Source organism: Sphaeroforma arctica, assembly GCF_001186125.1.
Source record: "Sphaeroforma arctica JP610 unplaced genomic scaffold supercont1.406, whole genome shotgun sequence".
NCBI lineage: Eukaryota > Ichthyosporea > Ichthyophonida > Sphaeroforma > Sphaeroforma arctica.
The window spans coordinates 54,879-69,693 of NW_014040152.1; the positions used below are offsets into that span (position 1 = coordinate 54,879).

Here is a 14,815-nt window from a genome sequence, read left to right on the forward strand (position 1 = left end):
CTACAGTATTAAATTATTTAAAATACAAATAAAAACCAATGTATTATCTCAATTGATCTTGATATTTTAGACTGACCGGAGGCCGTATTTCTACAGGCCCATTGGCCCTGACCCCCTCCAGCAATTACAGGAGGAGTGCCACGACTTCCACGGTGTCTAGACCCTCCACGAATACCTTGGATCTTTTCTCCAGCATGTAGAAAAACCACCGTACCCTCATCCGTCTCTGACACATCAACAGATGTTCCCCATACCCCGGCTAATTACGCTGTTGAAGTACTACATCCAAATTTCGGTACAAATCAAGTCATCGCGCTTACTGGTTCCGCCTATGATACTTCCGATCTAGGCCAGCCAGCACATACCGAGTGCATCCGTGGTCTGGTGCGGCATTAGCTCACCCCCATCCTCGCTCCTCGACCGAATCATGACGGGTAACCTGGTCCTACTCGGTATTTCATACTCTGCACTAACCCATTCCACGGCAATACACGACATCCGTACCACAGTGATGGGTACACTACTTAGTAGCTCAGCAAGCGAATACATGGCACATTCAATGGTGTCAGAGTTTTGTCAGCACCGGCCTGAATTCACCCAGCACATATCCTCCATCGTCGACTCACTTGGCCGAAACGAATCAGGAATTACATAGTTAAAATCTTGCTTGCCCTCTTTGATAAAGACCAACAAAGAGTCCGACCACGGAGGGTGTCCAACCGTCGTATCCCCATTCAACAAGAACGTATCAAACCCATGGGGTATGACAAACGGACGTGCTTGCAACATAGGTACGAGTCCACGCATCCACTGTGTTTCTGGCCCAAGCTTCAAACGGGAATTTATTGTCCACTTCTTCCCATCGATCTTTCCCGAACCACTACAACGGCTATGAGAGCCATACTATATGTACATACATTGTAGTTGAAATAAATTATATTATCTCTATTATTTATATACTATATTTGAGACACTAAATATTGACACCGCCAACTGTCTTATGTTTTGAGTAGCACATATTTCGGATGTCTGTTGTCAGGTAAAGTAGGTTTTCGTAAAATTTGTTTTTAATAATATATAAACTCTGTTAGTGGTTCTAAATCTAGTTTGACGGTTCTAAACTTAGTTGGACTTTGAGTCCGAAAATCCTCCCTGAAACAAAACAGGGGTTCGTTGAAAGACGGAGTTAGCAACTATTACGTGAGACTACCGAGGTTTGGTGGAATAGAAGAGGGTAGGAAATGTTTCATGGTAACTTGTGTCATGGAACGAGGATGTAGGTGGAGAGAAGACGCATCAGAAGAAATAACTCGTTTCATGGTCCTGACTGACAGGAGTCACTTGAGACTTCGTGGCAGGGATATTAGTCATTAGCATGTCCTGAAAATATTCATGTTTCACTTTTGGTAAGAAGGTCGGAGGGATTCTCGTTTTTTGATATATCTAAAAGGTCAATCATGTTAGATCGAACACCATCTCTTATGTAGTGTTATCTGATATATATATGCTTGAGTTCTTTTGGTGCTCCTGTGCCTAATACCACCCGTATAGCGCTTTGGTTGCCGCAATGAAGTATAGTGGGGAGTGTGAGGTATCTGTCCGAGTGCAAACATAATGTTTCTAATCCATGCAATGTTGCGAACGGTTTCTGATGCTGCAACATATTTTGCTTTACTCGAACTAAGCGCAACAGTTTCTGTTTAGCACGCTCCCAGTATACAGGTGTGCCGTTGACACAAATGACTATGCCAGACTGAGTCGATATCAGTGTAAGCGGTAAGTGCTGTATCGGTTGTTGGGTTGGTCGTTTTGCGATGGTATGTAAGTGTGTAGTCGGGTGTTTAACGAAGGTAAGTTAGAATGCGTTATAATAATGTGACGTGGGCAGTAGAGGGATGAGTGGCAAATGCAGCGAGCTGATTAAAGCTGGCTGCGGTGCCAATTTGTGTAAGATTGGCTGCAAAGCCCAAAGCTCCCGGGAGTTTTCAGTGTAAGGTGGCGCATCGGTGAGTTTGATGGGGTGGAATGCCGGTGATAAGTGTGAATTTGAAGTGAGTGTCATTGAAATCAAAAGTTTAAATCATATGATCGATGTAAGCTTGTTGGTCGATGACAATTTCGTCCGGGTGTTGTCGTATGCAAAGACCGATCAGGTGTTTAACCAGACCCAGGTTTCTCATAGAGTAGTATTTGGATAGATTATTCTAGAGCCATAGATGGGCACTAGATCCACGGCAAACAGCAGGTACAATCTCATCCACAGAAAAAACCCAAGATACATATATTTTCATTGACATCACTTTGCGTAAACCCTAGTGTAGTGAGTTTAGTAGCAATGTCATGATTTCATAATCGCTCAGTTTGCTTTTAACTATAGAGTCCTCGCTTGAGTTTACGAAATATTCCAGGTGGGCAGAAACCTAATTCAGCGGCTTCATCAGAAGGATGCACGTAGACAACCGTGTCAAGTTTGAAATCTAAGAAAGCAGTGTCAACATCATAGTGGAAAACGTCAAGGTTTTGATAGAAACATACGGAGTGTGGTTGATGTGGCAGCTGGAGCATACGTGTTCTGATAAGAGTCATCTTTAATCTGCTGATCACCATGTGCAACCATGCGAGCTTTGTAAACTATTGGTGTGCAGTGTTCATTATGTTTGCGGACTTACGGGGAACATGTGTGATGAGGATAACATCGGCCCGGTTGTTTTGAATGTGAGCTTGATGTTCTTTGTTTATTGCGGCAAACCAGTGGTCCCACTCTGATGTTTTGCGGGCTTGTTCACAGTTTTGGGGATGGTCTGACACAGTAAAGTCGATGCCTCAAGTAGCGTCATGGTGGAACCAGTGATGGCAGTGACACTGCGGGCACTAGGAATAGTTGTAGTGGATTCGTCACTGAAAATCATATCCACATCGGAATATGTTGAGGTATGGTGAAGATCATTGTCAGGTAGGTGGCGCTCATAACCAAAATAATGTACAGCAGGAGATATCGAAGGGGAAACAAGAGCAAATGCAGCCAGATTGGGTTCGTACCCAAAGTCGTGAGAGATATGATCATCATCGGGATTCAGGTAAGCGGTCGGCAGGAAGTCATCAAGCAAGGTATGTGTTTGTGCGGTGGAGTTGTTGTGATCAGAATGGGCTCGCGCAATTGTAGAGAGTTGGCTGTCGTATGAACTAGTTACATGCGATACGTTAGGGGAGGCATCATCTTGTTCACGTTGTGCTTGTCGTGCCATCATGTAACGATTAAATGTGCCATTAAGTGGAGGGAATTAGGGTAGTTTTGCAAGTGATTGTTGTCCAGATGCAATAGATTGTTCGAGAGTAGAACAGATATGATCAAGATTACCTGCAATTACCGGACAAGAAATCTGAGGACGGCTTTAACCATTTAGAGAGCATGCGGTATATACTATTAAATAAGGCACCTGAAACCCCTTTAATAAGCGTTACAGAATCTAAGATTCCAGTGGTACTTAATCAGAGGTATTGGAGGACCCTCGACAAACCGCGGGTCTTTGGACTGCAATTACCGGACAAGAAATCTGAGGACGGCTTTAAACATTTAGAGAGCATGCGGTATATACTATTAAATAAGGCACCTGAAACCCTTTTGATAAGCGTTACAGAATCTAAGATTCCAGCCTAAGACTATTAATCTGAAACAATCGGACTGGGACACTTGTCTATATTTTCCCGCTCCTATCACTTTCTACTTCGGTCTATATTTGTTTTAGATGTCAACAACTTTGACCGACAGGATATTGATTGGATCGCTTCACGCTTGAAGCCAATTGGGAGTGGTGACAAAGTCCTGCATACTATCTGCTTGACGGTATAATTATATTGCATAACAAGCTTGTGATTTCAACATAAGATTATAGATGATACATGAGAGTTGGCCAGAAAGCAATCTCGGGTTTTATGGAGAATAGCCAAACCATGCGGCCGTTGCCCTTTAGAGTTTGGCTTCGGAGAAAGTTCTACGAGGGCTTTAAGATTGCCGTTGTAAAGGCGTTTGGCGGGCTGGTGCCAGGTCAGTATGGTCATAAGTGCAGTAATTGAGGACTTGGGTGTTGAGTTTAGTGGCAAACATGACAATGTCGATAGACCTGTGTGGCATGCTTGTCACAACTGTCGCAGTATATGAGGGGTGAATGAGCGGTGATGTCTTTTAGGTCTGCGATGTCTTTAGCAGCTTGGAGTGACTGGTGGTCAAAGCGGGCGAGATAAAATAGATTGAGCATGCGCCGATCGATATATTGAACTATGTAGCGTGTAGAGGTATGATATATGCACATATATCACATTCACACATATAACATGCACTCTCGTTTTATAATGTGCATTTCCAGCTCACTTCAATGAATAATCATAAAATGATATTTGCTTGGAAGTGTTGGTGACTGGAGAACAGCTCTAAAAAAGATTTGTTTAGCCTTTAGATTACTGATATCACGTACAAATATATATATTCACATATCCCTTTCAATAGGAGTCTTCGTACATATTTCAGACGATTTTATTGATATCTGTAGTCTAACTGCTAGCTATAGTGGACTGGAGGTGTTCGCGCCTCGACACAAGTTCTGAGTATCTCTCTTGTTCGGCGGCCAACAGCTTCTCTTGACGCTGCGTTTCCCTTTCCAATGCCTGTATATAGTCAGATGAGACGAAGCACATTCATGTATCAATAATACGTTTCAAGTTTTGAAGAATAGGATCCACTTTGTGCCATCAATGCGAAGCGTGGCGTGAGTGGCTAACAGATCCATTCTGCTGGTGATAGACGCTAGCATGCATAAATATGTACATATGCAGCTACATAGACGCTCATCAGATCCAGATAGACAATCAATTAACAATTAGAAATTCCACATACATGTGTAAACGCACATACAGATCCACACACATAGAAAATCAAGTCTTTGAAACACACACTTCGACCCAGCAGAAGATCGATGCTTGCTCGGCTGCTCTATGTGTTAAAAACCAGCTGTGCTCAACGCACGGGTACGTGAACATACGTACAAACGCACAATACGTACATACGCTTACAAGCAGCTTATACTCATGCATGCGTGTAAACTCTAACGTAACCCACCTCTACTCTGCCGGTAATAGACGCTTGCTCGGCTGCGCGTAGTGCAGTGAAGCACTTGTAGTCAATACTGGCCTGTAACAGTTGTTCGTTTGCTGTCTTAATTTCTTCCTTGAGCGTTTCGGCTCGTTTCTGGAATTGGACGCAAGAATATCCGAGGTCAAACCATAGCAACGTGATCACTCCGGTGCATAGGAGCGTAGATTAGGAGGAGTCTATGTGCAAGCATTGTCGTTGGATTAGCTTTGATGATTAGGTATACGATGTCGATGTGCACCTTCAAATACCAGCTGATCTAATACCGAGTTCATTGCATTTCAGGACGTTGAAAGTCCCGATTTATAAGTATTGGGTTCAAGATGTCTAAACGGACCGACAGGACTTTGGTAAAAAACAACTTGCACGTGCAACAGCCAGGTAGACATTCTTGCTATCTACAAAAACGTAGCAGCCCATTTGTAGCCCTCTCACTTCAGTGTGCAAACGAGAAAACTAAAACTACAAAACATAGATAGAGAGAGATATATATATATAGGTATAGGTATAGATATAGATGTGTAAATTATATAGATATAGATATAGACATAGATGTGTAAATATATATAAAGTGTAAAGGCATACGATACGGTTGATATTACTAAATATAGATGTGTCAATATATATATATATATAATGGCATACGATATGGTTGATATAATTAAATAGGGACCCACAGGCATACCTGTATAGATATACACACACAAATACATATCCGTATGCGTCTAAACCTACGATATCTGATAGATACACTCACCTGGAACCCAGAAGTATACATAGCTGCCTTCTTCTCCAATTTGGCGGCCTTTTTGTAGCCGTCTTTTTTGAGCCTGTCCATGATACTCTTGAACTCTTCCTTCCGAGCCGCTAATCTTTCTTCAGGTTTTGCCAGAGTCACACGTCCAAATTTGTTCTATATATATATATATATGTATATATCAGTTTAAATATGGGGTAACGGAAATGTGAGCGTGTATCTGTGACATAAATTCAATACGTTTGCTTGACGCTAATCAGTGTTCAGCTTTCGCAGGAACCACCAGCCCGAGAGTAGCCTATCTATTGAACCTCTACTTATGGAGACCCTACGAATATATTACCTCTCTAAACACAGGTCTGAAGCTACATACATACCTATGCAGTTATAATGTGTATAGAACAGATCATATACGTGCGTATAATAGTACCCAAAACCAAACAAATTCTTTATATACGCTCATTGTAGTATCTGGTTCATGGATGAATTGCAGTGACCAGACTTGCGTTGCATCCGTACCAGCAATATAGATAAAACCAGCGAACATCCACTAGGTCGGGACACAAAAAAGCACTCCAGAACCCCAAGCCTGATCTGTCCTGCCCTCAATGTAAAATAAGCCGCATACTAAAAGGGACATGCTGAATTTTTAGAGTAACTTTTGGTTCGTTTCAACTTAATAATGTCCTACGGCCTTTAGATTTGCTCTTATTTCGGGGGCAGGAAATAGAGTTCCTGCTATCCTCCCATGCCTCCACAGGAAGCCTAGAAGTAGACCAACATGTGCTATATACCGCTCTGCACCCAGACAATTCCATACCCGACGATGTATTGGTCAAATGATATAAATATAGCTACATACCTGAGTAGGTATGTAGGTAATTTGGTTCCGGCTCTTCTCCCATGTTTCCACGCAAAACCTCTCAAACTCAGCCATGGCCATGTCGCCCATTGCTTCCTGTAATATGAGGTTAGACTCCTCCGCTAACAGCTCACGCGCCTGTGATAGTGTGTACATGTGTTGGAAAAGGCGCGATTAAGTATCGAGTGGATATACAACTCGAATCTTGAATACATAGAACCAAAGGATATATTATGACATATGACTCCACCAGGATGTACGATGTATCTGTTTCGAATACAACGAAAGGATATGGAGGTTCAATTGTGTAGACTGACACTATACCCATGAGTAATCCAATTCGATCAATAACTAAGTATTGTTATGAACAGAAGACAAGAGCAAGACGAAGATACAATCAGGATTGCGCTTCTGTCGTGGCAGCCTCAGTTCATAGTCGTGCTGCGGATATAAACACACAACACATACGATTGTTCTACCCATACTAATATCACACTATTAGCACAGACACAGACACACAGACACAGACACATATATATATACTAATACAGACGCACACGGGCACACACAGACACACACACACAAGACAAGACAAGACAAGACAAGACAAGACATTTATATATATATCTATATATATACTGGAGGGGAGATACATACATTCTGCAGATCCTCATCGCTAACTTCGGAAACATTTCCGCCGATCTTGGGCCGATGCCCACCGACAGGGTACTTTTTAGCATCGCGTCTGAGAAGTTGTACCATCTCTTTACAAATAAGCACATCCGCAAAGTGGAGATCGGTGACATGACCCGACAGGTCAGCAACGCCTGTAAAACAATACCAACGAAGCAGATTCGATTCGTAATTAATATGTACATATGTAAACTCAAATGTAGAATCACGTATCACTATATATATATATATATAGTCCATATTTCAAGAGTTCGAGCAATGGCATCACCTTTTCAGATATACCCATATCTACAATGTGGAGATCGGTGGCACCGACCGCTTATAACATTACAGGTATCTATCCACAAATACAGAAGTATATACACAAATACTGCCGCGTCATAGAGGCTGAAGTATTTACATCATCGCTTTACATAAACGCACATCGCTATACGGCAATATATGACGTGGCCTGAAATATCAGCGCCGCCTGATGGTAATCATCAATCGTGTATAGCTAGTTTGTGATACTGTATTTGCGTATGTAGACGTATACATATACATATATACACACACACATATATATAGATATATATATATATACATATACTTACACGCACACACATATATATATATATGTATATATACATCGTAAGTCTTCATATACAAGAATTGTGTATGTGCACACGCTCACTTTTATGAACAATTGCGTACTCAACAGGTATGTCGGATAAGCCTGTGCATTCATCCTCGGCGATACTTAAACAAGATCGCGCCGCGAACCATTTCGATGTCTAGCAACCTCACACATCCAAAACGAGAGTATATATATAATATACATATATATATATATATGTATATGTATATATATAAATATATATATATATATAGTTGTGTATTTAATATATATATAGTATCAATCTTAGTCTCACGCACATAACTTTACAATACACTCACCAGCCTGTGCATTCACTCTCGAGGGTCTGGGCAAACCGCGCTTGAGCGCTTCCGATCTTCGGGACAGTTCGAGTTCCAACGCTTTCGCCTCCGCGGCCTGTCGTTGCGCTTCAATTTCCTCTGCGTCTTCTTCTCGCATCTGCTACAGTGAAGTGAAGAAACGGTTGTATTTTTTTTTGGCAGAAATAAGTGTATGTGGTCGTATGCATAAGCACACATTAGTATGTATATCTACGTACATTTACACACACACGTGTTCAATATTAATTAATATCGTACACCAACAAGGATCAGTGTGTATCAATAAGGAGAACGGTGTATTCCACTGCAAGCACCCACACACCATTGTCGTGTCTTCACCTGCGTCCTCCATCATATCTGGGACAACAACTTCGAAGTCGTTCTTTGGTTTGGGCAGTGCTCTGAGGCCAGCCAGCAGTCCCGTTTTGTTGTTCATCATCTCATTTCTGTGGCGAAATTAGGATTAGAATTAAAAAAAAATTCGGTACATTTCTGCGTAAAATTTGGGATTGAAAATCTCACTACTTCTTTTTTCTTCTGCGGCAAATACAGGATGCTTGCCACGTATATCAGAGCCTTTCTTTCCCTATCTGTCACTTGCAAAATACAACAACAAACAAAAACAAAAAACACGCGAGTTCTTTCATTCTTTTAAGGCGTTCAAACACGTATCCGTTCTCATCACACGCCTAACGAGGGGTTGCCACATACGTCCACACTGAGATTGATGGACTGGCAGTTGCACACACACCTGGAAACAGAACCCGGCGTCTCTCCCGAATCGAATCGGTTGATCCTCAATGAGTCTCGTGCGGGTGTGGGCGCCAAACGACCGTCACCCAATCGCGGAGTCATTGGTATTGAAGGCGCTTGACCGGGTAAAACAGACCCTGGTATGCATTCGAATATCAAGTAGTACAAATGTACACCATTTATAAGTAAGTGTAGATATACGATGAAATTGTATTGGACTTACAATATAATGAATACACAATGGATATATATATATATATATATATGTATACGAATACATATATCTCCAGTGTGGCGCGTGTTGGGTGCCAGTCAACCATCGCCCAGACGCGGTGACAAGGGTATTGAAGGCGTTTATCCGGGTAAAGCAGACCCTGATATATATTCAGACACAACTGAGACGGTATGGAGAGCCTGCATGTAACTTAAGGTGGGATGGGCACACATACATATGAAGCTACGTTGGGAGATATACACTGGTATAGTAATGATAGGTACACATATGAGAATATAGACCCCTACAGGCGACTACGTACATTCGCATCAGTTTCATATTCACATGTCGAGATGGGCGTGTGTCCGTTAGACAGGCATTCTGGGCGTATACAATATGATTTCGTGCAGGGAGTGAGCAAAGATACAAGCAGTTACGTAGGCAAACTATACACATACGCAATATTTACAGGCACACATCCTGGCATCTTAATACACGTTTAAATACACAAGTTCAATATACATGACAACCCACATACCGGGATGTGCAGGTGTCCCCAAGACGGTATTGGGTGTCTGTAAAACACTTCGTGCGGGGGTAAGGCCCTTGAAACTCGAATTGTTGAGATTAACATTAGCACCCCCGAGCAAGGGCGTTTCCGTGTTGGTGAGTGCGATTAAGTTCTGCGCTTCTTTGAGGATGGTATCCTATGGACATACGGGTGTGCAAGTATGAATGACGGTATGTTAGTAGCGTATGAATATGAATATGTATTATTGTCGTATACACAGAATCCAGTAGAAGAACTCGTCTCTAATGTTGATTGAGTGGGACATCGACTCTAACGAGCAAAAATGGTTCTATATCGACCGTATAATATATATATGTACATACACATCTATATCTATATATATATATATAAATAGATAAGTTAAAAAAACCAACACACCAACAAATCAACAAACATTATATTTCTATCGAAAGTATATAAATGTGCATATCCATATTAAACATACCTCCGCTTGTGGCACCCGAGGCGTTCGTGTGGGCATGACTGATGCAGGAGTGGCGGAATAGTCGCTGAGAAGTTCGCCTGTGACTTCACCATCCGCCTCGTCTGATATGGCCATAGATTGCGCACCCACTTTGACGATACGTTCTAGTTCAGCGTCCGATACCTAATGTAATAGTGAGTATACGACAAGTGTGGAATACATATCAGTATGGATTCACAACATAGATTAGTACACGAAGTCGGAGATGATATATAAACGCCCCTACCTACCCATTCCACATCTGATATCCGATAGTATTATAAGGGGGTGGCGGCTAGAACATACCCTTAGCACAGCAGAGAATTGTTAAACTCATGTAAACGGACAGTTTTATGGCTGCCAAAGATGCAAACGGAGACATATATGCCCAAGCGGACTAGACGCATATGCGCGAGAGAACATATGCATGGGGTTGTACTTTAACTGGAAACGTGTCTTATGCACGTGTAGAATCTCGTTTGATACACTTTGTGTTGCAGTCTGTGATCCTTCTTTCGCAGGAATACAGCCTCACATGCCGCCCAACCAACCATGTCTTCGTGTTCACTTTAATCACAAGCCTGCAAAAATACATATGGCTTATACCAATACAGGAAAAACACACATAAATTAAACTAATAATTAAATGTACATATGGTTTATATACATACAGGAAAAACACACATCAATTAAACTAATAATTAAATGTACATATGGTTTATATACATACAGAACAAACACACAAAAATTAATAATTAAATATACATGTGGTTTATATACAAACAGAACAAAACGCACATAAATTAATAATTAAATGTACATATGGTTTATATACATACAGAACAAACACACATAAATCAGATATTAAATGTACATATGGTTTATATACATACAGAACAAACACACACAGATTAATAATTAAATGTACCTATGGTTTATATACATACAGAACAAACACACACAAATTAAAAAATAAATGTACATATGGTTTTTATACATACAGCATAGACATAAATTGAAACAAATGCACAGTTTCTGAATGCGTACCTGGGGCGCAGGTAGCACCAATTTGGTCCTCTTACGTTGTGGTTCGTTATCCTTATTAAGCAGTTTAATAGCCTCTCCCATCGCTTTGCTCTTCCTGTCCTTACTCTTCTCCTTGTCTTTTTTCCGCAGTTCGGCTTCCTCCTTATCTCTGCGCTTGCCTTCCAGTTGCTCTAAAGTTTTGGCTTTGAACTCAGTGTTACTCTCCATCACTCGCTCGTTCGAGGTGTCGTAGAAGCCTACAGGAACCTATTGTAAATGAAATAAAAATCGAGAACCTCAGCATACTCAAATGTACAATCGGGTATTCGCAATTCCGATTTGATTTCAGAGCGAAATTTGTGCAGTTTCTATGGTTTGTACGCTGATACACTCAGAAATAGCAAGCTAGGTTGCTATATATATATATGTATATTTATATATAGGTTACTGTATATAGTATACCATACATACATACATACATAAATATATATATATATACGTATACACACACACACACACATATATATATAAATAAATATATATATATATATAGTACACAGACACACAGACACATACACAGACATATATATGTACATCCATATATGTATATATATACTATAGAAAATATAAAAGGTAGCAATTCTATTGCCTCGAATAGGTGTTAGTGTGAGGGTATGTTCTAACTCATATCCATTAGTGTATCCTTTGTATTGATAGCTCCATTCAATAAATTTACATACATATATGTGACTGCTGGTATATTTAATACGCCATTAGATATTGTAGATACCGCCTACATATATAAACGCAGTTTTCATCTTTTTAACTATATACATATTCTTGGAAGCTCACGCTAGGTTGTATTCACATTAGTGAGAACATACGAATGTACAGACAAACTTACACCATATACCAAGTCACACACTCCTAAATTCAGACAGCTTCGAAAAAGATCCTTCCAGCTTTAACAAACGGTATTTGCACAATGTCATCGATCCTACGCTAGAGAAGACTTCTGTGTTGCTACTGTAGGTTCCCCCACACATTAACATACACATTGCCAAGCCATACGAAGACCCTTACCTTCTTTTCGAAGGGTATCTCCTCATTGTAATCGATCCGATGCTTGCCGAATTTCTGACGCTTCTTTAACTCCACCCCAGCGGCTCTTAATTCGCGGCGTTTCTGCAGCATACTCAACCGGCGGGCCTCTTCCAACTGTTTCTCTCGTGCCTTTCGTTTGGCCTTTTTACCTACATTTTGATTGGATGAATGTTAAAAATTTAAAGTGTGTGAAGGTGTTTTGCTAGTAGTATGCTTGACCGGCGTGCCTCTTCCAAGTGTTTCTCTCGCGCCTTTCGCTTGGCCCTTTTACCTACATTTTAATTGGATGGATGTTAAAAATTAAAAGTGTGTGTGAAGGTGTTGCTAGTAGTATTCTTAACCGGCGTGCCTCTTCCAACTGTTTCTCTCGCGCCTTTCGCTTGGCCTTTCCCCCTACATTTTGATTGGATGAATGTTAAAAATTAAGAGTGTGTGTGAAGGTGTGTTGCTAGTAGTATACTTAACCGGCGTGCCTCTTTAAACTGTTTCTCTCGCACCTTTCGCTTTGCATACTTACCTGTATTTTGATTGGATGGGAAATAAAATACTGCTCCACAAGCTTCCACTCTAATTCTCATTGGAGGCACGCTACCACATCAATCACATACATATATATCTATAAATGTATAAAATACACACACGTATGAGTTTATACACATACACAAATACTACACACACACATGTACGGATATATACTTACCGACGGTGTTAGTCAGACATGCTACCACGTTAACCACACACAAACAGATCTCTATATACATCTACAATACACACATACACATACTACACACAGATACATGTACTGTACGGATATATACTTACCGACGGTGTTAGCCAGACGTGCTACCACGTTAACCACACACAAATATATCTCTATATACATCTACAATACACACATACACATACTACACACACACAAATATATCTCTATATACATCTACAATACACACATACACATACTACACACACACATGCACATATATATACATACCGACGGTGTTCGCCAGACGTGCTCGAGCTTCACTTAGCATTTCCTTCTCATCCTCATCCATATCTACGGGATCAGGCCTGGCGGGTTTGGACTCTGAGTTGGGGTCGACTTCTCCCGGCCTTAGTTTGCGTGGATCTGCGGGAGATGTGGGTGTATACATCTTAAGGATTAAATCAAACATATTTTTCGATGCCGAACATGCATTTCAATTTTGAATCGGGTTTGTGTATATAACTATAATGGCTTTCATGGAAAGCCTTTGACGGGTTTTGACTAAGTTAGACCTAACCTATTTTCGATGCCGAACTTGCATTTCAATTTTGAATCGGGTTTGTGTATAAAACTAAAATGGCTTGTATGTAAAGCCTTTGACGGGTTTTGACTACATCGTGTTTGTGTATATAACTATAATGACTTGAATGTAAAGCCTGACGGGTTTTGACTGAGTTAGACCTAACTTATTTTCGATGCCGGTCTTGCATTTTGATCTTGATTCGGGTTTGTGTATATAGCTATAATGACTTGTATGTAAAGTCTTTGACGGGTTTTGACTGAGTCGGAGTTAACTTTTCCGGCCCAATCAAGCGTGGATCTGCATTACATGTGAACGTATAGATCTTGGGTGTAAATCCCTCTTGTTTAGATCTGTACCCTATATTTCAGATCTGGCTTTAAATTTTGCAGATTCACATATAATGCTAATATGAAGTCTGGCAGGGTTTGATCCCGAGTTGACTTATCCAGGCTTTACAATATATGTACTCGTATCATTGGTGGGCTGCTGAGATTTGTATACATCTGTGCCTTGGGTTTTGGGTTGGATCCATGAAGATATTTAATAAATTGTGTATAGAATCGCACGTGGATGTTTACACAGCACACACTCTATACAAACTCCAAACTCCGCTCAATCCCGAGCCATGTGAGTTGCCTTGGCACACGTGTTTGGCTGTGTGCGTGTGTGTTCGTTTGTAAAGGACAGTGTGCGTGCGTGTGCTTGTTTGTAAAGGACAGTGTGTGTGTGTGTATGTGTATGTATATATATATATGTGTGTTTATCTATATGTGTATGTATGTATGTATGTATGTATGTGTGTGTGTGCGTGTGTGTATGTGTATGTGTATATGTATATATATATATAGTATATATATATATATATGTGTGTGTATATATATATATAATAGTGTGTTGTTATGTATATGTGTGTAGTTTAGTAGTGTAGTTAGTATGTATGTGTGTGTGTGTCGTGTGTTGTTGTAGTAGTGTCGTATACGTAG

At 40.7% G+C, this 14,815-nt stretch overlaps 2 protein-coding genes across 3 annotated transcripts in view; both read right to left on the reverse strand.

The window, feature by feature from the left end:
• Positions 1-2,735: 2,735 nt before the first annotated feature.
• Positions 2,736-3,245, reverse strand: SARC_05958 (hypothetical protein; the record flags this gene model as incomplete). Its single annotated transcript, XM_014300162.1, has 1 exon — positions 2,736-3,245. One exon carries the CDS (start codon positions 3,243-3,245, stop codon positions 2,736-2,738), a length of 510 nt encoding a protein of 169 aa, XP_014155637.1.
• Positions 3,246-4,504: 1,259 nt separating this feature from the next.
• Positions 4,505-14,815, reverse strand: part of SARC_05959 — a gene marked incomplete at its 5' end in the record, with an annotated part of 11,491 nt that continues 1,180 nt past the window's right edge. The window contains 13 exons of one of the 2 annotated variants that reach the window (XM_014300163.1): positions 4,505-4,662; positions 5,114-5,242; positions 5,904-6,059; positions 6,766-6,903; positions 7,423-7,592; positions 8,395-8,533; positions 8,738-8,861; positions 9,167-9,305; positions 9,921-10,089; positions 10,399-10,560; positions 11,464-11,709; positions 12,526-12,695; positions 13,538-13,672. In XM_014300163.1, coding sequence (XP_014155638.1) covers positions 4,549-4,662; positions 5,114-5,242; positions 5,904-6,059; positions 6,766-6,903; positions 7,423-7,592; positions 8,395-8,533; positions 8,738-8,861; positions 9,167-9,305; positions 9,921-10,089; positions 10,399-10,560; positions 11,464-11,709; positions 12,526-12,695; positions 13,538-13,672 — 1,991 coding nt within the window. In that variant the 3' untranslated portion in view covers positions 4,505-4,548. Of the gene's footprint in view, positions 4,663-5,113; positions 5,243-5,903; positions 6,060-6,765; positions 6,904-7,422; positions 7,593-8,394; positions 8,537-8,737; positions 8,862-9,166; positions 9,306-9,920; positions 10,090-10,398; positions 10,561-11,463; positions 11,710-12,525; positions 12,696-13,537; positions 13,673-14,815 lie in introns of both variants that reach the window. The other variant, XM_014300164.1, reaches the window with a different exon arrangement.